This window comes from Erinaceus europaeus, chromosome 15 (genome assembly GCF_950295315.1).
Source record: "Erinaceus europaeus chromosome 15, mEriEur2.1, whole genome shotgun sequence".
Taxonomy (NCBI): domain Eukaryota; kingdom Metazoa; phylum Chordata; class Mammalia; order Eulipotyphla; family Erinaceidae; genus Erinaceus; species Erinaceus europaeus.
In genome coordinates this window covers 24938010-24960745 of record NC_080176.1, presented here as the reverse complement: position 1 = coordinate 24960745, position 22736 = coordinate 24938010, and the positions used below count along the sequence as shown (strand labels likewise).

Genomic DNA, 22736 nt, shown 5'->3' with positions numbered 1-22736 from the left:
TAGTGTTCAAACCCAGAAATCACATGTGATTACATGTGTGCTCTGCCTAGCAAACTATCTGTCAATCCTTAATTGGGTTTCTGATTCTTGCCCTCTGCCTTTGCCTGAGAAGAATCCACTTAGACAGTCTAGCCACGGTTAGTCCACAGGAGCCATACCCAGGCCAAATCCAGCCTAAATCAGAAGAGATAACCATCCAGGTACTTGAGCTATGAGTGCTCACTAGTAAATACCACCAGGGCTTTGAGACTTTCTTGGCATTCTTTTGGAGGCAGGAGACTGATACTCCACAACCAGCCCTTTTCCCAAGATCCTCTATTCCTTGAGCAGCACTCATCACCTGGGTCTCTCCCTTTGTGCCCATCTCCTTTTAGCCACCCTAAGTGGCTGGCATGGAGGCCAAAGCATGAAGCCTCTGCTTTGTGCAAAGCTTCTCCAAGGAGTGCAGAGGAGGCTCCTCACCGAGGCCTCACCTGCTCCCCCTTCTCCAGGCACCACCCACTCACCTGGTCAGGGAAAGTTGTGTCAATCTCCTCCTGCAGTTTCTTCTGGACATCAGGGTGAGTGGCCAGTGAATGCAAAATGAAAGACAGGGAGTTGCTCACGGTCTCATAGGCACCAAAAATAAAGATCACCGATTGGGCCACAATCTCCATGTCAGTCAGAGCTGAGAGGGGAGAAAAGCAAGTTGGGGAGAGCAGGTCCTATCAAGCACCTGCACTTCCATGATGGCAAAGCAGATGGAACTCCTGTGTCCATGTAGGGGTGGGGTGCAGAAGCAGCTGCACTCACATGTCCACTGCACAGACTCAGAAAAAGGCTAAACTTGTCTTGATCCAGTTTTTCCCAAGGTCTAGCTTGCTAGTCAATGTTGCTGTGAACCTACATTGCTCTAACAAAAAAATAAAATAAAATCTAGTCAATAACCAAAATGCAGACTCAACCAAAATACCTACTTACAGATGACTGGATAAAGAAGTTGAAAGAATGCAAACAATCACGGTGGTCATTGGAGGAAATGGAAGTGGAAGAAGGGTGCAGGTAAAGAGTGCTCTTTGGTATGATGTAACTGGGACTTTGGTGGTAGATGCGTTACATTGTGTATTGTGTGTGTGTGTGTGTGTGTGTGTGTGTGTGTGGTGTGTGTAACTATGCTTCTAAAATCTTATAACACTGTAAATCAGTGTTAAATCCAGCTGACTCTCGGTCTCTCTCTTTCTCTCTCTCTCTTTCTCCCTCTCTCTCTCTCTTTCTCCCTCTCTCTCTCTCTCTCTCTCTCCTTTCCTCTCTCCCTACCTCCCCCTCCCCTCTCAATTTCTCTCAGCCCCATCAATTAAAAAGAGAAGCAGAAAAAATACCCACTAGGAGCAGTGGATTAACTGTGTAGCCGTCAAGTTCAAATGATAACTTTGGTAAAAGAGAAAGGGAGAAAGAACGGACAGAGAGAAAGGAGAAAAAGAAGAAATGAGGGGAATTGGTCACTAGGAGAGGTATAAGTAGACTTCAGATCCCAGAAATAATCCTAGTTGTGGAATAAGGGGGTGGGGCAGGCTTTGGCAGTGTACCTACCCAGTTAAGCACACAATCTAACAAGTGCTTGGACCCAGGTTTGAGGTCCTGCTCCCCACCTGCAGGGGGTCTTCTTCAGGAGCAGTGAAGCAGGTCTGCAGGTGTCTTTCTCTCCCTCTCTGTATCTCCTCATCCTCTCTCAGTTTCTCTGTTGTATATAATTTTTAAAAATAGGAAAAAATGGCCACTAGAAGCTGTAAATTCATAGTGCTGGCACCAAGCAAGCCCCTGCAATAACCCTGGTGACAATTAAAAAAAAAAAAAAAAAAGGTAAGAGAAGACTGTATAATACTATGCAAAAGATTCTCACATCTGAGGCTTTGATGATGCACCACCACAAACCATAACTAGAAAAAAGAAGGGGGGTAGGGAAGGATGGAGGAGGGAAGGAAGAGAGGAGGAAGGAGTGAGGGAGGGGAGAAAGAAAAGAAAGGGCAGGAAGCTGGGCGGTAGCGCAGCGGGTTAAGCGCAGGAGGCGCTAAGTGCAAGGACCGGCATGAGGATCCCGGTTCGAGCCCCCATCTCCCCACCTGCAGGGGAGTCGCTTCACAGGCGGTGAAGCAGATCTGCAGGTGTCTGTCTTTCTCTCCTCCTCTCTGTCTTCCCCTCTTCTCTCCATTTCTCTCTGTCCAACAACGACGACATCAACTACAACAATAAAAAAAAAAAAAAGACAACAAGGGCAACAAAAGGGAAGATAAATAAATAAAATTACAAAAAATATATTTTTTAAAAAAAAATAAAAGAAAGGGCATTCATGTGTACTCTTTATGTCTGAATTTAGACCTCTGATTCAACAGTAGCTCTCATCTTCCCAGAAATCTTCTACCCACTTTCAGAAACAGTCCCAGCCCCCAGTCTCCCCATCATGGGAGGAGGCTCCTTGGTTACCTTTATGATGGGCCACCTCTTTGGAATTCTGGGAATTGATCATCAGCTGGAGGAAGTCGACTCGGTGCTGGAAGCAGAAAAAGAAACTTCAGTGACAGAAAGTCACTTGTGGAGTCAGAAGTCATTCTGGGGTATAGGACTGAGCCTCCATCCTCAAAGCTGGGCTCCTGGAGTCCAGGAGCCTGGCCAGAGTCATCCAGTTTAGAATCACGGAGAACCAGAGGATATTTTTTGATATAATGTCCACTTGCTTTGGTCTGACTGTCTCTATTCCTTGACTTCTCTGGCCTTCCAATGTATGCTCTCTTTCCGTCATCTCTGCTTGTTCAGGAAGAAATCCTTTACCTCAACTTTTTTGTTTGCTTGTTTTTCATAATTTTTTCTTAGCAGAGAACCACTCAGTTCTAGCTCTTGGTGGTACTGAGTATGGAAACTAGGACCTCTCACATGTTATAGTCCTGTGTTGTACAGCTGCATAGCTTTCCAGTACCAGCTTCAATTTATTTTGCCCATTTTTATTAGTAATTTAACAGAGTTTTACAAAACTATAAAATTCCTGAGGTATTTCACACCCATACATGGTAAATGGAATGAACAAGATAAACAGCCATGTATGCTGGCATTTGCAGAGTTCTTGAGCAACTCTTGTGTGAGACTCTCCAGAAGCCCCAGACTGCCAGAATTCTGTACCATCTTCAGTGATTTTTTGGGTCCCACACACCAACTCTAAACTTTGATGTACATGTCTCTTGGTAGTAGCCTCCAGGCCTTATGGAGACAAACTTGAGTTAGCTGACTACAGATTCAATGCCCAGAGAAAACTCCCTTTGGGATTTAACATGGGCTGTAGACCACCAAATGACCAGCTGGAGGCCTCCATTGGAAAGCGTGTGAAATAAGAGACTTGGAACTGAGGGGATTCTTGCTATTTCAGATCTGAGGAAATTATAATACCAGGACCAACTTATAAATAGTAATGTTTATTCTTTGACAATTTACTGAATAAAAGTAAAGTGCCTATGCTTGCTGATTTAAAAAAAAACTATATTTTATTTATTTATTTATTGCTGTATTTACTGGTGAGATAAAAAGATGGGAAGAGCGAAAATCACCCCACTCTGGCACATGTGGTGCCAGGGACCAAAGTAGGGGCCTTATGTTTGAGAATACAGTGCTTCATCCACTGTCCTGCTCATGGCCTACAGTAATATAATTTTTACCTCAATAATATTTATCCAGACACAAACCAACCATCTTGTCTATTGTTCAATATTAAATTGTCTCACAGGTACAATTCTCTTCTCCTGCAAAATCCATTTTCTTTTACTCATTTTCCCTAAATCTTAGAATTCTTAGGGGCAAGGTGGTGGCACACCCAGTTAAGCACACATAGTACTAAGGACAAGGACACACACAAAGATCCGGGTTTGAGCCCCCAGCTCCCCACGTGTGGGGGGACATCCCTCTCAGTTTTTCTCTGTCCTACCCAATAAAAAAAAGTGGGGAAAAAATAGCCTCCAGGGGCAGTGGATTCATAGTTCTGGCACCAAGCTCCAGTGATAACCCTGGTGGGAAAAAAAAAATAGAATTCTCCTACTCTAATCCCTAGATCCCCTACATACTGTAAAATATACAGATGTAAACAAATCATACACAAACAGTCCAAGAACTAGTGAAAATGCTTAAGTGTCCACCACCAAATCTTACCTTTTGCTGATCTTTGATGCGATTTTCTTTCATCCTCTTAATGGCTTTCATGAAAAAATTAGTGGCACTTCTTGAAAACAAAGAAATACTGAATAATTCAAAAACAGGTGTAAGGAATGGGAAAAGAACTGTAGGGGGAAAAAGAACAGTAAAAATACAAAATTTACCAGGAAAAGTTTCAACTACCCATACCAATCAGAGTTTTCAGCCAAGATCCATAAGATCCGTTCCCTTCATGACCTGCCAAGTCCATCACTAAGAAGGGCAAGTACAGGGGTGGGCCATCACTTCAGCAGTGAGCCCCTTTCCATATCTTTGGAGTGACAAAAAAAATAAATAAATAAATAAATTCCTTTTTAGCCTTGATCCACTGATTAAGATCTTTTTTGATAAAAACACCCATCCAAAAAAGATTTGTGTACACCTATGTTCATAGCAGCACAATTTGTAATAGCCAAACCTAGAAGCAACCTAGTCCAACTACACATGAGTGGCTGAGAAAGTTGTGGTAAATATATACAATGGAATGATACTCAGCTATAAAAATGGTGAATTCACTTTCTTCATCTCATCTTGGATGGAGCTTGAAGGAATCATGTTGAGATCAGCCAGAAAGAGAAGGAGGAATATGGGATGATCTCACTCACAGACAGACAGAAGTTGAGACATAAGAACAGAAGGAAAAACACAAAGCAGAACTTGGACTAGAGTTGGTGCATTGCACCAAAGTAAAAGACTCTGGGGGTGTGGGGAGTGTTCAAATCCTAGAACATTATGGTGAAGGAGGACCTAGTGGAGGTTGAATTGTTATGTGGAACACTGAGAAATATTACACATGGAGGGGAGATTCGACTTCCGGAGGCGGAGCTACGAGCAGCAGATCACTTTCTCTCCTCTCCTCTCCTCTCCTCTCCTCTCCTCTCCGGGAAAAACTAGGAATAACAAAGGAGACCACCCAGGACTGAAACAAGACAGGACTAGAATGACCACAGGAACCCAGTAAATCACCCATGAGTACAAACACATGTGGCTGGTGACAGAGAAGAGAGAGGAGCCTAAGGAGAGATTAAGTGACTGCTAACAGTTCAGCAGTTTATCAGTTGAGACACCACCTCCAGTCTGCTCCACCAACAAGGGGACAGCTTAAGGGAGAAGAGGACTCCCCAGAGACTCACCAGGTGCAACTCTGAGTCTCCATTGCTACTACCCTCAGAATCTGGAGCAGTGGCAGAGAGGGACACCAGGGAACAGAGATCTAACCAGGAAACTCAGGAGAAGACCTATACCTCCGTGGCATAGCTGAGGGGCTGTGAAAGTCTCTTTGCATAACTACTGGATTATCTCTGCCACACCCTGCTTTATCTCTTGGTCAGGAGTCAGTGATTAAGCTAAGAAGCCTATTGATAGTTTAAAAGCCCTCAGGCTCCCATAGCCTACAGGGAAGGAAAAAAAAAAAAAGAGGCTTTTAAACCACTGAGCTCCAACTCAGGGATTGAAAAAACTGTTAACTTCCACCACTGTGAACCCTTTAATTAACTTACTTAGACACAAGTCAATCCAGGCAATAGTGATCAATAATTTGAAAAGTACTGATAAAGGGAACTCATAACATAATATGTAAAACGGTTAAAACAACAAGAAAAAATATTGGAGACTTGAACCAGGACAAGAGTCCAGCTAAAAGTCCTCCAGAGGGTGAAGCACAAAACAACGAGTTCAACATCCAAACATTAGCTAAGGAAATAATAACAGGAGTGAGTAAAGAATTTGAAAAAATTGTAATCAGAAATGCAGGAACAACAAATGAGAATATGGAAGAAAATTCTAATTATCTCATTGTTATTAGAGAGAAGAAAGCTGAAATCGCTGAGCTAAGAATGCAACTAGCTGAACAAGCTAAAACAGTATCAGAGCAGGGCAACAAAATAGACGAACTCCAGAAAGCAGTACAGGGCAGAGAGAATAGAATCTATGAGGCTGAAGACAGAATTAGAGACAACTAAAAAAGAAGTAAGAGATCTCAAAAAAGAGATTAAGAGAAGCTGAAAATAACACCAGAGTCCTATGGGATGACTTCAAAAGAAACAATATACGCATTATTGGCTTACCAGAGGAAGAAAGCATTCTCCAGGCCATAATAGCTGAAAATTTCTCTAGTCTAGACAACATCAAAGACATAAAGATTCAAGAAGCCCAGAGGGTCCCAAACAGAATTAATCCAGACCTAAAGACACCAAAACATGTCATACTTAGAATGGAAAGGAATAAGGATAAAGAAAGGATCCTCAAGGCTGCAAGAGAAAAACAAAGAGTCACCTACAAAGGAAAACCCATAAGATTAGCAGCAGACTTCTCCATACAAACACTACAAGCCAGAAGAGAATGGCAAGATATCTATCGAGTGCTCAATGAGAAAGGCTTTCAGCCAAAAATACTATATCCTGCTAGATTGTCATTCAGACTAGATGGAAGCATCAAAAACTTCTCAGACAAGCAAGAGTTGAAGGAAGCAACCATCACCAAGCCTGCCCTAAAAGAAGTTCTGAAAGGTCTCCTATAAACAACTAGACCACCACAAATAGGACATATATCAAAACACTCTAAAACTCTACAAGAACGGCGTTAAAATATCTTCAATCTTTGATATCAATAAATGTCAATGGCCTGAATTCACCTATTAAAAGACACAGAGTAGGAAGATGGATCAGAAAACACAACCCAACAATATGCTGTCTACAGGAAACTCACCTAACTCAACAAGACAAACACAGACTTAAAGTGAAAGGATGGAAAACTATCATACAAGCCAATGGCCCACAAAAAAGGGCAGGAACAGCTATTCTCATATCTAACATGATAGACTTTAAAATAGATAAGATTAAAAAAGATAGGAATGGACACTACTTAATGCTCAGAGGATCAGTCAATCAAGAGGACTTAACAATTATTAACATCTATGCACCCAATGAGAAGCCATCTCATTAAATACATCAAACTTCTACTGAAAGAGCTACAGCAATATATTAACAGTAACACAATCATAGTAGGGGACTTCAACACCCCACTCTATCAATTTGACAGATCATCCAGGAAGAAAATCAGTAAAGACATAAGGGAGCTAAATGAAGAGATAGATAAACTAGAACTATTGGACATTTTCAGAGTCATTCATCCCAAGAAACTGGAATACACATTTTACTCAAATCCACATGGGTCATTCTCAAGGACAGACCATATGTTAGGCCACAAAGATAGCATCAGCCAATTCAAGAGCACTGAAATCATCCCAAGCATCTTCTCAGACCACAGTGGAATTAAACTAACACTTAACAATCAACAAAAGATTAGTAACAGTCCCAAAATGTGGAAGCTCAACAGTACACTTCTTAACAACTTCTGGGTCAAAGAGGAAATCAAGGAAGAAATCAAAATGTTTCGAGAGTTCAATGAAAATGAAGACACAAGCTATCAAAATATTTGGGACACAGCTAAAGCAGTCCTAAGAGGGAAGTTCATAGCTATACAAGTACACATTAGGAAATAAGAAAAAGCACAAATAAACAGCCTGATTGCACATCTTAAAGACCTAGAAGAAGAACAACAAAGGAACCCTAAAGCAACCAGAAGGACAGAAATCACTAAAGTTAGGGCAGAAATAAATAACATTGAGAATAGGAAAACCATACAAAAGATCAATGAAAGTAAATGTTGGTTCTTCGAAAGAGTAAACAAAATTGACAAACCTTTAGCCAGACTCACAAAACAAAAAAGAGAGAAGACCCAAATAAATCAGATAGTAAATGAAAGAGGAGATATCACAACAGACACCACAGAAATTCAACATATCATGCGAGGCTTCTATGAACAACTATATGCCACCAAGATAGAAAACCTGGAAGAAATGGACGATTTCCTAGATATCTACCAACTTCCAAAACTAAGTAAAGAGGAAGTGGATAACATGAACAGGCCCATCACAGCTAATGAAATTGAAACAGTTATCAAAAATCTCCCCAAAAATAAAAGTCCTGGACCAGATGGTTTTACAAATGAATTCTACAAAACCTTCAAAGAAGAACTAATACCTCTACTTTTAAAAGTCTTCCAGAAGATTGAAGACACTGGAATTCTCCCTGCCAGCTTCTATGAAGCCAACATCACCCTGATACAAAAAGCAGACAGGGACACAACCAAAAAAGAAAACTACAGACCCATATCTCTGATAAACATAGATGCGAAAATATTGAACAAAATTCTAGCCAACCGGCTACAGCAGTATATCAAAAAGATTGTTCATCATGACCAAGTGGGGTTTATCCCAGGCATGCAAGGTTGGTTTAATATACATAAATCAATCAATGTGATCCACCACATCAACAAAAGCAAGACCAAAAACCACATGGTCATATCAATAGATGCAGAGAAAGCCTTTGACAAAATACAACATCCCTTTATGATCAAAACACTACAAAAAATGGGAATAGATGGAAAATTCCTGAAGATAGTGGAGTCTATATATAGCAAACCTACAGCCAACATCATAACTCAATGGTGAAAAACTGGAAGCATTTCCACTCAGATCAGGTACTAGACAGGGCTGCCCACTATCACCATTACTATTCAACATAATGTTGGAAGTTCCTGCAATAGCAATCAGGCAGGAGCAAGGAATTCAAGGGATACAGATTGGAAGAGAAGAAGTCAAACTCTCTATTTGCAGATGACATGATAGTATACATGGAAAAACCTAAGGAATCCAGCAAGAAGCTTTTGGAAATCATCAGGCAATACAGTAAGGTGTCAGGCTATAAAACTAACATTCAAAAGTCAGTGGCATTCCTCTATGCAAACACTAAGTTAGAAGAAATTGAAATCCAGAAATCCATTCCTTTTACTATAGCAACAAAAACAATAAAATATCTAGGAGTAAACCAAGCCAAAGAAGTGAAAGACTTGTATACTGAAAATTATGAGTCACTACTCAAAGAAATTGAAAAAGACACAAAGAAGTGGAAAGATATTCCATGTTCATGGGTTGGAAGAATTAACATCATCAAAATGAATATATTACCCAGAGCCATCTACAAATTTAATGCTATCCCCATCAAGATCCCAAGCACATTTTTTAGGAGAATAGAAAAAATGCTACAAATGTTTATCTGGAACCAGAAAAGACCTAGAATTGCCAAAACAATCTTGAGAAAAAAGAACAGAACCGGAGGCATCACACTCCCAGATCTCAAACTGTATTATAGGGCCATTGTCATCAAAACTGCTTGGTACTGGAACATGAACAGACACACTGACCAGTGGAATAGAATTGAGAGCCCAGAAATGAGGCCCCACACCTATGGACATCTAGTCTTTGACAAAGGGGCCCAGACTATTACATGGGGAAAGCAGAGTCTCTTCAACAAATGGTGTTGGAAACAATGGGTTGAAACATGCAGAAGAATGAAACTGAATCACTGTATTTCACCAAATACTAAAGTAAATTCCAAGTGGATCAAGGACTTGGATGTTAGACCACAAACTATCAAATACTTAGAGGAAAATATTGGCAGAACTCTTTTCCGCATAAATTTTAAAGACATTTTCAATGAAACGAATCCAATTACAAAGAAGACTAAGGCAAGTATAAACCTATGGGACTACATCAAATTAAAAAGCTTCTGCACAGCAAAAGAAACCACTACCCAAACCAAGAGACCCCTCCCAGAATGGGAGAAGATCTTTACATGTCATACATCAGTTAAGAGTTTAATAACCAACATATATAAAGAGCTTGCCAGACTCAACAACAAGACAACAAATAACCCCATCCAAAAATAGGGGGGAGGACTTGGACATAATATTCACCACAGAAGAGATCCAAAAGGCTGAGAAACACATGAAAAAAATGCTCCAAGTCTCTGACTGTCAGAGAAATGCAAATAAAGACAACAATGAGATATCACTTCACTCCTGTGAGAAAGTCATACATCAGAAATGGTAACAGCAGCAAATGCTGGAGAGGGTGTGGGGTCAAAGGAACCCTCCTGCACTGCTGGTGGGAATTTCAGTTGGTCCAGCCTCTGTGGAGAACAGTCTGGAGAACTCTCAGAAGGCTAGAAATGGACCTACCCTATGACCTTGCAATTCCTCTCCTGGGGATATATCCTAAGGAACCCAACACATCTATACAAAAAGATCTGTGTACACATATGTTCTTGGCAGCACAATTTGTAATAGCCAAAACCTGGAAGCAACCCAGGTGTCCAACAACAGATGAGTGGCTGAGCAAGTTGTAGTATATATACACAATGGAATACTACTCAGCTGTAAAAAATGGTGACTTCACTGTTTTCAGCTGATCTTGGATGGACCTTGAAAAAATCATGTTGAGTGAAATAAGTCAGAAACAGAAGGATGAATATGGGATGATCTCACTCTCAGGCAGAAGTTGAAAAACAAGATCAGAAAAGAAAACACAAGTAGAACCTGAAATGGAATTGGCGTATTGCACCCAAGTAAAAGACTCTGGAGTGGGTGGGTGGGTGGGGAGAATACAGGTCCATGAAAGATGATGAATGACATAGTGGGGGTTGTATTGTTAAATGGGAAACTGGGGAATGTTATGCATGTAAAAAAAAAAAAGAAGAAGAAGAAGAAATGCAAAGCAGAAATTGACTGAGTTTGGAGTATGGCACCAAAGTAAGAAAGCAGAAGTAAACTAGAGTTTGCAGTGAGTATCCTCCCTAACACTTCCTCTCCACTATTCCAAGCTTTGGGTCCATGATTGCTCAACAATTTGTTTGGCTTTGTATGTTAACTCTCTTTTCAGTCACCAGGTTCCACGTGTCATCAGGATGTCGGCCAGGCTTCCCTGGACTGAAGACCCCACCAATGTGTCCTGGAGCTCAGCTTCCCCAGAGACCCACCCTACTAGGGAAAGAGAGAGTCAGACTGGGAGTATGGACCGACCAGTCAACGCCCATGTTCAGCGGGGAAGCAATTACAGAAGCCAGACCTTCTACCTTCTGCAACCCACAATGACCCTGGGTCCATGCTCCCAGAGGGATAGAGAATGGGAAAGCTACTGGGGAGGGGGTGGGATATGGAGATTGGGTGGTGGGAATTTTGTGGAGTTGTACCCCTCCTACCCTATGGTTTTGTTAATTAATCCTTTCTTAAATAAAAAAATAAATAAAAAATAAAAATAAAAAAAGAAATATTACACTTGTACAAACTACTGTATTTTACTATTGACTGTAAACCATTAATCCCTCCAATAAAGAAATAAAATGAAAAATAAAAATGAAGGCATGGCATGCCAAGGTAAGAAGGAAGGAAAGAATAGCAGTCCACCTACATGTTATAAGAATTAATGGATCAAGGAAATTAAATCTCAACAGTTTCTTGGTCTGCTCCACAAAAGGATCCTGAGGGTTGTTGAGAGAGTCAACGTTCACTCCAAATGACGTGCTTGTGATGACATCCATGCTGTAGGCTCCAAATACACTGAGGAGAAGGAGAAAGACATGCACAGTAACACCCCCACCTCCTTGCCTTCCACTCACAGCAGATGCTGCAGGAAGTGCTGGGAAAGCATCAGCCCAGGCAACACAGGGAACACCACACACTCAGAGCCAGAGACAGAGCCCTGCAGCCTCTGCTGCCCTCTCACTCACTCATGAGGGGATTCTCAGGTGGCACAGTGCTGGGAACACTAAGGCAGGTGAGGGTCACCTCTGACCTGCAGGAGCCCAATCATGGGGGCAAAGAGACCCAGCATCAATGACTCTGCTGTTCTCTGAGTACAGGCAGCTACAGTAGGACAAGCATTGAGGTGGAGCAGGCAGAGGCCAACAGCAGACTCTTCCAACAGGCAGCCAGAAAGGTAGCACTGACCTGGGTCTGGCCTCCCCACAGGGTCTCTGTTTAGAGTTACTTCCCTGCACACATAACAAGCAGTCCCCCTGACCTGGGGTTTGCAGGAACAGCATCCTTCCTGAACCCACAAGACTGCTTCCTCCACTCCATTCTTCCTCAGCCCCAGAGGCCTCAGCCCCCACAGCTGCACTGCGACTTACCTTTTCAAGTCCACAGGCTTGTCTTTCCCTGCCTCCTTCCTCAGGTTCCTCACCAACACATCTCCATACTGAACAATGATGGGGAACATCTGTGCACACAACACAAGACTACCGCAAGTGACTGCACACACTTAATTTCTGCAGCTAACATGTATAGTTAATCTTTTGTTTTCTTCTAAGTCATATTTTTAGGAAGCTCTTCTCTGCAAATTTCCCCTTGGCAAGAGACTATGAGGTTATCTGTCTACCTGTCCCCATATTCATTACTTGAGTTTTTAACTGAAAGTCTTACGTCCTTGAGCTTCCCACTAGTGAAGGTTGGAGACAACAGTGATCGTATTCTCTTCCACTCTTCATCCGTAGATAAACTGATGGAAGACTTCATAAATCCCACTGGACCAAATGTCTAGAGTCAAAAGAAAAGACATTTTGCCCCACATGAATTTTGGAGATCTCAACTATAACAGAAATTTTTGTTAGATGGTCATTTATTTTCAACTTATCAACATAATCTATGTATCTTAACAGCCAGCTAAGTGGCCAGTGGCTAGAAGTGGATCACAAAGCCTGGAGATGGTACAGTGTATAGGGCACTCAACTAAAAGTGTGAGGTCTGATATCTGGCAGCCTATGTGTCACAGTGATGACCTCGTTATCTCACTATCTTGTGTTAAGAAGTAAAATAGTATCGCAACAAAGTAAAAGACTCTGGAGTGTGTGGGTGGGGAGAATACAGGTCCAAGAAGGATGACAGAGGACCTAGTGGGGGTTGTATTGTTATATGGTAACTGGGGAATATTATGCATGTACAAACTATTGTATTTACTGAGGAATGTAAAACGTTAATTCCCCAATAAAGAAATTAAAAAGGGAGTTGGGCTGTGTTGGGAACATGTGTGATCCTGATAGAGCTTAGGGAGAAACACCCCATCTTTGGATGGAGGTCTGAGAAGATAACCTCTTGGTAAGTCTCTCTCAACCGAGGTGAGCATAAGGGGGGAAACTCAGACTTGGTTCTTTCCTTCTTGACTCTCAGGCCCACAGATACCCCAGTACTTCCCTCCATTAACTGCAGGCCACATGGCCGCAGATTCACTCATTCAAAGTCACCTTCTGATCACAGAAGAACACACCTTATCACACACTTCATCACACACCTCAGACCCCAGACAAGAGAGATTCCAAACTATATGGCCTTTTGATATTCATCTTCTCTCTGTCTCACCCTACGGGTTTAACCCCTATGCTTCTCTCAAATACCTTTGGATAATTAAGTTGCTTGTGTTATGGAAAATAACTGTCTTGTATCTCATCAATTCCTGTCATACCAACCCCCTACCTTAGGGGCATGCTGACTGTTAAGAAACCTGTAATTTCTGTCATATTGCAACAATAATTACCTCCATTGCTTTTCTATTTAACTCATGTCCACTTTGCCAATAAACGGACTCTAGGATTCTGGGACTCTAAGGACTCAGATTCTAGATTCACGCTAAGAGTCCCCTGGTGTCTTTTACTTCGTGTCACCCCTGTCGTGAGCGAGAAAGAACCAGCCCGTTACCTTTCCCCTGGAGGACACCCTGCCGGAGAAGGAGAGAGACACCCCGAAATGGGCTGTAGCACAGCAGGTTAAGCGCAGGTGGCACAAAGCACAAGGACCGGCGTAAGGATCCCGGTTAAAGCCCCCAGCTCCCCACCTGCAGGGGAGTCGCATCACAAGCGGTGAAGCAGGTCTGCAGGTGTCTGTCTTTCTCTCCCCCTCTCTGTCTTCCCCTCCTCTCTCCATTTCTCTCTGTCCTATCCAACAACAATGACATCAATGGTGACTACAACAATAACTACAATAATAAAACAGCAAGGGCAACAAAAGGGAATAAATAAATAATAAAAAAAAATTTTTTTTAAAGAATAGGAAAACTATCAAGGGAGGGGATGGGATACAGAGATCTGGTGGTGGGAATAGTGTGGAGTTGTACCACTCTTATCCTATGGTTTTGTCAGTTTCCTTTTCATTAAAAAAAAAAAAAAAGAAGTAAAATAATTTTATTTGTATCACATACCAATCCAAAAAGTGAATAAGACTGACCTCATTCAAATAAAAGATGTTTGTTCTTCTAAAGAACCTCTTAGGAGGAAATAGAAAACTGTATACAGTGACTACAAAAGATATGGATATGGATATATATGGATATGGATAAGGAGAGGATATGGAAGAGAGTAGATAGGGCATTGAGGGCCCCTTGCATGATGGTGAAGAACTTCAGGAGGTGGTAGAAGTGGTGTGCAGACAACTATCATGAAGAGATAAGAGATTATACCAACTGCCCTACAAACCATATTTCCCCCATTGAAATGATGTTTTAAAAGAATAATCAGAGGGGATGACTTTATGCTGCTGGGACAGTTATGAGTCACAGTTGTGGTCAACTACACAGTAGTAAATACATACGCATACATGTGTAAATACACACACACAAGGCTTTGAATAAGCTATAGGGCTATGGCCAATGTCAGTTGACAACTTTGAGATTATCCTGGAGTCAACCTTAGGGGAAAAGGGGGTGAAAATGACATGGCATGGAACATCCTTATTCAGTTTCTTGCAATTTCCTGGGAATCTGTGACTCTATCAAATGGAATGAAGTTGACTTAACATTAAACCAGTTTATTATTATTTTTTTATTAATTTTATTTTTGAGAGAGATGCAGAGAGAGAGAGAAAGAAACACCAGAGCATTGCTCAGCTCAGGCTTATGGTGGTGCGGGAGATTGAACCTGGGACTTAGGAGCCTCAGGCATGAAGAGTCTGTTTGCATAACCATTATGCTGTCTCCCCCGCCCAACATTAAACCAGTTTTAGCCAGAAACAAATGAGTGCCTACCCGCCGGTTTGTGAAGACAGAGTAGCATTCTTTCACTAGGACAGCTTTGATCATATCTGGGTCTGTAATGGCCAGCACAGGCATCTGACCATCATAAAACCTATAGGGAAACAGAGCTGATGACACTGCGGCAGGCCTTGTTCAGGATCAGATGCAGCCTGGGCTTCCATCTTGATGGGACATCATCTCTGCTTCCATCCATCAGCACTAGAACATCTCCAAAGTGATACTAGCAAGCCTCAGACTAGTGCCATTGAGAAGGAAATAAAATTCTACAAGTCTTCAGGTCTGATTCAAACTGTAGACCTGGATACCTAGAGTCATTTGGAGTAAAACAACCATGCAACAATCAAGAGTTGTTGTTTGTTTGTTTGCCTCCAGGGTTATTGCTAAGGTTTGGGGCCTACACTACAGATCTACTGCTCCTGAGAGCCATTATTTACCATTTTGTTGCCCTTGTTGTTATTGTTATTGTTGTCACTGCTGCCATTATTGTTGGATAGGACAGAGAGAAATTGAGAGAGGAGAAGAAGACAGAGAGAGGGAGAGAAAGACAGACACGTGTATACCTGCTTCACCACCTGTGAAGCAACCTCCTGCAGGTGGGGAGACAGGGGCTCAAACCAGGATCCTTATGCCAGTCCTTGCACTTCACACCATGTGCACTTAACTGCTGCACTACCGCCCAACCCCCATGCAACAACTTTGTAATGCAAGGAAGGCTCCATTCCAAAAGATTCTGCACTAAGGTTGTCTTCTTTAAACTTAGAAGGGGTTCTTCATGAGGAAAATAGCCAAATACATTTCTAGAATACTCACCCCCAAATTCTCCCATATTTTTTAAAGCATTTCTGATCAAAATCCCAAAGACCCTGCAGTGAGAAACAAAATGATATTATTAAATTAATTGCATTGAGCCCTATCTCAAATTATAACAAAACAGAAAAAAAAAATCCATAGGGTGCCTCCTTGTATGAGAAGTAAAACATAAACCTTTTGTTCCATCTCCCAAATCCTCAGGAAGCAACATGGGCTAAAAAAAAAAAAAATACTGGAGTTCTGCAATTCCTCTCCTGGGGATATATCCTAAGGAACCAAGCACACCCATCTGAAAAAACTTGTAATACCTATGTTCATAGCAGCACAATTTGTAATATCCAAAACCTGGAAGCAAGCCAGGTGTCCAACAACAGATGAATGGCTGAGCAAGTTGTGGGATATATACACAATGGAATACTGCTCAGCTATTAAAAATGGTGATTTCACCATTCTCAGCCCATCTTGGATGGAGTTCAAAGAAATCATGTTAAGTGAGATAAGTCAGAAACAAAAGAATAAATATGGGATGATATCACTCATAGAAGTTGAAAAAAAATAAAAAGATCACAAGGGAAAACACAAAACAGAACTTGGACTGGAGTTGGTATATTGCACCAAAGTAAAAGACTCTGGGATGGGGGGAGGGTTCAGGTCCTGGAACATGATAGCAGAGGACCTAGTGAGCAATGTATCGTTATGTGGAAAACTGAGAAATGTTATGCATGTACAAACTATTGTATTTTACTATATACTGTAAACCATTGCTTCCCCAAAAAAGAATTTAAAACAAAAATACTGTAATTGACTTTGGACATTTCTGTAGGCAGTCAGCAGTTCTAGAGAGAATTTTCTAGAAATAATTTGTGTGACCTCTACAGTGAAGTATATCTAGACTGGCTCATAAATTGAATGTTCAAAGATTTCCTGGAGGAAGGTGAGGCACAGCTGCTCAGAGTGCGCACTCTGAACAGGAGATCTGACACTACTGTGCACAGTCTCACGAGTTGTGACCAGGCCCACCCTCAAGGATCTCTCCTAGAGCTAATGATCATGTGCTTCTCTAGAAATGTGCACCTGGGAGAAAATAATATCCTCCTCATGAAGTTTACAAGTAGGAACACAAATCCTCTGTTGAGTCAGACTGACTGTTGACTGGTCCAAGTGAGATGAAACTCACAGTAAATACCAGCAGGCAAGAGAGTCTAGTCAGGTGCCAGGAGGAACATGTGACAGGCTCTGGAATGTGGGGAAAGCACAGAACTTCCTGCAGAGGAGGCATGTTTTCCCTCTGCAACCAAGCTGCTCCTGACAACCACAGGAAGAAAAAAAGGGCCTCCAACACTCACATGACGGTAGCTCAGAACTGTTCCGAAAAATGGCAGAGGTCTCGGGCCTGGAATCCCCAGCTTCTTAAAATGTCCATGGGAATAGGTCCCATACCTGCAAAGTGAAGGAGAAAGCACATCACACGGGCTGTGGAGCGCACACGCTGACGGCAGGCACCAGCTGGGAAACTGGAACACTCAGCTGAGAGGCAACATGGAGGAGAAGAAACTGCAGCAACTCCTTCTTAAACCCTAAGACAGCAGGAACCTCCCACTTCCTCTGTAGAGCCTATACTTCCCCAGTCCTGGAACCTCTAGAGTGGTGCTCACTTTCCTGCATGCTTCTCTCAATTCATACCAAATGATATTGCATCCGCTAATCCCAACCTAATCAACGCAATGAGTACCACCTTGGTATGCTTCACTTCAGACTGTGTCCAGAGATGTCAGGTATGGAATGTCAACACTTCAGCCTCATTACTTGGGTGAGACCTTTCCTTTCATAGGATTCTCTAATTTCATTCCAGGTAGTTCACTTCCTAAAAAAGTCCCAAAACCTAGATATAGACCAGGTCCCATGAGACAGGGCATATATGTTCAGATGTATCCATAAATTAGGGCAAAATATATACCTGAAAGCAAGAGTACACAATAGTCTACAGTGAGTCAGTATGAAGTTCATAAAGAAATAGTGTCTACTTAAACTTATCTACCCTCCTCACCTATTTCCTATTATACTTCCCTCATTCACTCCCAAGCTATCCATATCAAAAAGCAAGGACTGAAAAAGCTGAATAAGGGCAAGAGACTGGCATACTTTAACAATGACTCTTTAGTCACTATCAGGCCACCCCATCATCTGGGGCCCTATTTGGGGAGTCCTGAGATTCCCAAACAGACATGATGGGCCTAGACCTCAAATAAATCCCTCTCTCCATTGTTACTGGTCATCTATATCAAGAACAACAAAACAGACCCCTTTGTGGGCCCCCATAGGATCTTGCCCTCAACTTGGATCAACAACAGTAGAGAATGTTCCATCCTCTGAAGGGAGGCTGGACAACATACTCTATGTTCCACCTGAGGAAGATGGGTCCTGATATTGGGGCAGGTTGGAATGTTCCTACTGATGACCACAGAATGTGAGCTCAGATCTACAGGGATGCAGAGGTCACATAGGCTCCTGCGGCGCCCCCCCCCACCCCCCATCATGAACGCCAGGGAGCCTGACAGAGTCATCTCCTCTGGACCTGCATTCAGACTTCAAGAAAGCTGGGCAGAAAGGACGAGAGTGGGACGACGCATTCTCCCCCCCATTATTGTTACAAATAATTATACTGTCACAATTGATTAATAAATGCTTTGGCAGTGCCTGGTGGGAATGGAGAGTCAGAAGCACCCCCTCTCCCTTACACAGGGGCATATTTGAAAGTTACATTATGAAAGTGGAGAAGGTGGGTCAACATAGACAGACAAAAGAAGTCATGTTATGACCCGCCCCTCAAAGAAAGAATACAGAGATTGAGGCCTCCCAGGTACAAGCTGACGTATTGAAACAAAGAAAGATTAATAGTTAAACTGTACCAGACCTAGATGAGCAGTGGTCCATGACTAGGCAAAGATCTGTATGCCCCCCATAGAAGATTAATGGTAGAGATAGCCCTCAGCAAAAGTCTAAAACAATTCTGGGTATGACCTCCCCTGAGAACAGGAGGATACAAAGTATTGTACCATTCTTTACAGAAATAGGGGAGTAACATATAGCCTGCCAAAGCCACAAGACTATAATGCTTATTGCTACTTCTTTATGAGCTAGTTGTCTAGGCAACCTGAATGTAACCTAAAAAAAGTATAAAAGCTAATGCAGTTTCACTATTAAAATGAGTCCAGATTCACCCTCCAATAGAGTGTGGTGTCTATCTGTTCTCCCTCGCGCCGACTCCTGAACCACCTTCAAGGCCTTCAAGGCCCCTGACCCTCCTGCTGCTCATCCACTGTGGTGGTCCGCGGCAGGCTACTAAGCTGAATATGGGCCACAGATCAGATCAAATTGATGAGGTTTACAGTCAACAATATTTACACACCTTTCCCATATTTGAGAGCTACTCTCTTCCCTGATCCAGCTTTCTGGTCCTTTTTCCAGCCATGACATCATCTCCCCAGACAATAATAGGACCCACCTGCATATCAGATTTCAGGCTCAGGGAAAAAAAAAAATTAATATAGCCACAGGCCTTTTGGAATATAACTAAAACATACCTACTAGCTATCTACAAAATGGAGACACCCGCCCCCCAACTCTTCATCTGCACTACTCCAGCCTTTAGGTTCATGATTAATCAACAACTTATTTGGCTTTATATGTTAACTCTCTTTTCAGCCACCAGGTTCCAGATGCTAGCATGATGTCAACTGGACTTCCCTGGACAGACAACCCCACCAATGTGTTCTGGAGCTCCAATTCCCCAGAACCCCGCCCCACTAGGGGAAGAGAAAGGCAGGCTGAGAGTATGGATCGACCTGCCAACACCCATGTTCAGCAAAGAAGCAACTACAGAAGCCAAACCTTCCACCTTCTTCATCCCACAATGACCTTGGGTCCATACTCCCAGAGGGTTAAAGAATAGGAAAGCTATCAAGGAAGGGGATGGGATATGGAGTTCTGGTGGTGGGAATGGTGTGGAGTTGTACCCCTCTTATATTATGGTTTGTCAGTGTTTCCTTTTTATAAATAAAGAAAAAAAAACTGCAGCAACTCCAACAGCAACTATCACACTCACTCAGCATGTCCTTCTCACTTCACTGTGACATCTTCAAGACCAATGGCAACACTTGAAAACGCAGGAGAATCTGAGGTGAGAATGCTTTGAGGAATGCACTACTATGTTTACTTAGCGTGTTCACTCTTCCCATGACTTAAAAGATTCTCACTCTAAGTAGTAAGGGGAAGACTTTTTCTAGACCATAAGGAGATTTTTCTTATTCTTTATTTGAAAGGCAAGAAGGAATGGCAGACAAAGAGGGAGAAAAGGCAAGACACTGAACTATTGATGCACAATCCATGGAGTTCCTTCTGGTACTGATCATGGTAACATCATAAGGCCATTCTGTATTAGGACTTGTACCCAGGTCTCATGCACCAAGACAAGTAATCTACTGGTTGAGCTATCTCCTGGTGGCAAAAGTATTGGAAATACAAATTGCTTTCAGAGATTGATAGAAAAACAGGGAGAAAATCACCATATGGATGCTGACCCTCCACAAAGACTGAAAGGCTGAGGTGAAAGAAAACAGGTCAGCTTCATGATTTCTATCAGCTCTCCTCTTCATTTAAGATTTCTCCTTCTGGGGGCTGGGCGGTAGCACAGTGGGCTAAGCGCACATGGTGCGAAGCAGTTGGAGTCTCCAGCTCCCCACCTGCAGAGGGGTCGCTTCACAAACGGTGAAGCAGGTCTACAGGTGTCTATCTGTCTCTCCTCTCTGTATTCACCTCCTCTCTTGATATCTCTCTATCCTATTCAACAAAAACAGCTATAACAACAACAAGGGCAATAAAATGGGAAAAATCGTCCCCAGGAGCAGTGGATTCGTGGTGCAGGTACCGAGCTCCAGCAATAACCCTGGAGGCAAAAAAAAAAAAAAAAAAAGATTTCTCCTTTTGGGATAAACAGCCCTTCAATTTGCAAGCTAGGGTAAACTAAGTCTTAGAGGAGGGGATTCCCTGGAGGGGACATAGCATACAAAGTTAAAACAAGTATGATGGGAAAGATGAAAAGTTTCTAGCATCAGCTGCACCCCCTACAAAGTCTGGGACCACCCTGTACCTGTGTGAGTGGTCCCATGGGAGAGTGCTCTTGAAGTACCCATATTCAAACATCAACTCCATCACTTCATAATCATATAAAGCAAGAAGGGATAAAGGGTCTGCATATACACCAAGTTCCAGGTTACAGAGCCACAAGTCCAAACACACACTCACAGATAAAGGAGCACCAGGCTGATGGCCAGGAGAGCCCAGGTTTCCATGGAAAAATGTGGGATCAGGTCCATGGCCACTGTCCTTCCAAGCTTCTCTCTCTGTTTCCTTTCCCACCTCCAGCTGGTCTTGTCTTGCTATATGTGCCAGGAAAGCTGCCCCTCCAGCCCAGCAGAAAACAACTGGCCCAGTGAGTATATATGCTGAGAATGGGAGTAGGGCTGCAACCTGTGAAAGGTTCAAGGACCTTCATGTTGTCAAAGCAACCTAGTTACTGTGAGTTTAAGAAATAATAATTAATCCGCTCACCTGGTATTAGCAATAGGCCCAAAGGTTACAGAAACTCAAGTAAAGCCCCTGGATTGAAGTTTCCTCTAATCAACCCCTTGTACCATGCTTGCCTGCATCCTAAGACTCCCAAAATCTTCAAACAAGCTATGTCTTCTGATCTTTACCAAGGCAGTTTCCTCTGTCGAGATTTGTCCTTGCATCCCCTAGAAGCTCCCAGATCCCATAGACACTGCTCTGTCTCCCCCATCAACCCCTCAAGCAGGGATAGCTACTTCACTTCTTCCTCTGGGCTGGCTCTACCCCTCAACACTCTTCCCATCTCCTGTCCCATCAGGCTCCACTGCTGGCTTCTCACCAGATGGGAACCTCTTCAGGGCACAGCTGGTGGCATCCCCACTATGTCCCCAGGGCCCAGTAGAGTGCTCTATGCACAGCAGGAGCACAGAGGGGATGGTAGAGCAGGACACGTGCAGGTGAGAATGCTGGGAGCAGGCTGGGCCTGACCAAGTGTCTGTGGTGACCAGACTGTCTTCTCCCTGGATACCAGGACAATGAAAGGGCCTGCCTGCCCTGGGCCTCCACCACTGCCTGCCCAGATCGCTCCCTGAGGATCTGTCTCAAGATAATGCTGCCCCTAAGGGTGTCAATCGTACTGCTTCCTGCCAACCACCCAGAGACTGCATCAGAGGGCCAGCTGCAGAGATTCCTGACCAAGGAGCAGCCTCTTCTCTGGAAAGATCCATAGAACACCAAGGAGGAGAGACAGCACAGAGGAGAGGAGCAGCCCTGATGGCTAAGAGGACCCCACCCATGGGTCACCTGACAGCATGGCAGATTTCACATGGACATCACATACATGGAGCTTCCCCGGTGCTGTCTCCAGTGCTCCCATATGATACCAACCTTGAACCCAACCATCATACACAGTGAGGAGAACACAACTTGTTTTCAAAACACCATTTCTTTCAGCTTCTCAACTATCAGAATGTTAAACAAGGCCCCAACAGTCAACTGCAGCTCCCTCAAAACAAGCTGTTTCTTTTTTTTTTTTTTGCCTCCAGGGTTATTGCTGGGGCTCAGTGCCTGCACCATGAATCTACTGCTCCTGGAGACCATTTCCTCCTGCTTTTGTTGCCCTTGTTGTAGCCTTGCTGTGGTTATTATTGTTGTTGTTGATGTCGTTCATTGTTGGATAGGACAGAGA

General features: G+C 42.9%; 1 protein-coding gene across 1 annotated transcript in view; it reads right to left on the bottom strand.

Annotated features, from left to right (window-relative positions):
* Positions 1-21432, bottom strand: part of LOC103125505 (cytochrome P450 3A12-like) — a 32397-nt gene extending 10965 nt beyond the window's left edge. The window contains exons 1-10 of the mRNA XM_060173362.1: positions 21245-21432; positions 17287-17380; positions 15941-15993; positions 15122-15221; positions 12532-12645; positions 12240-12328; positions 11519-11667; positions 4168-4295; positions 2461-2527; positions 507-667 (exon numbers count right to left, since the gene is read on the bottom strand). Of these exons, the coding sequence (XP_060029345.1) occupies positions 507-667; positions 2461-2527; positions 4168-4295; positions 11519-11667; positions 12240-12328; positions 12532-12645; positions 15122-15221; positions 15941-15993; positions 17287-17380; positions 21245-21315 (1026 nt within the window). The 5' untranslated portion in view covers positions 21316-21432. The remainder of the gene's footprint in view (positions 1-506; positions 668-2460; positions 2528-4167; positions 4296-11518; positions 11668-12239; positions 12329-12531; positions 12646-15121; positions 15222-15940; positions 15994-17286; positions 17381-21244) is intronic.
* Between the last annotated feature and the right edge of the window lie 1304 nt (positions 21433-22736).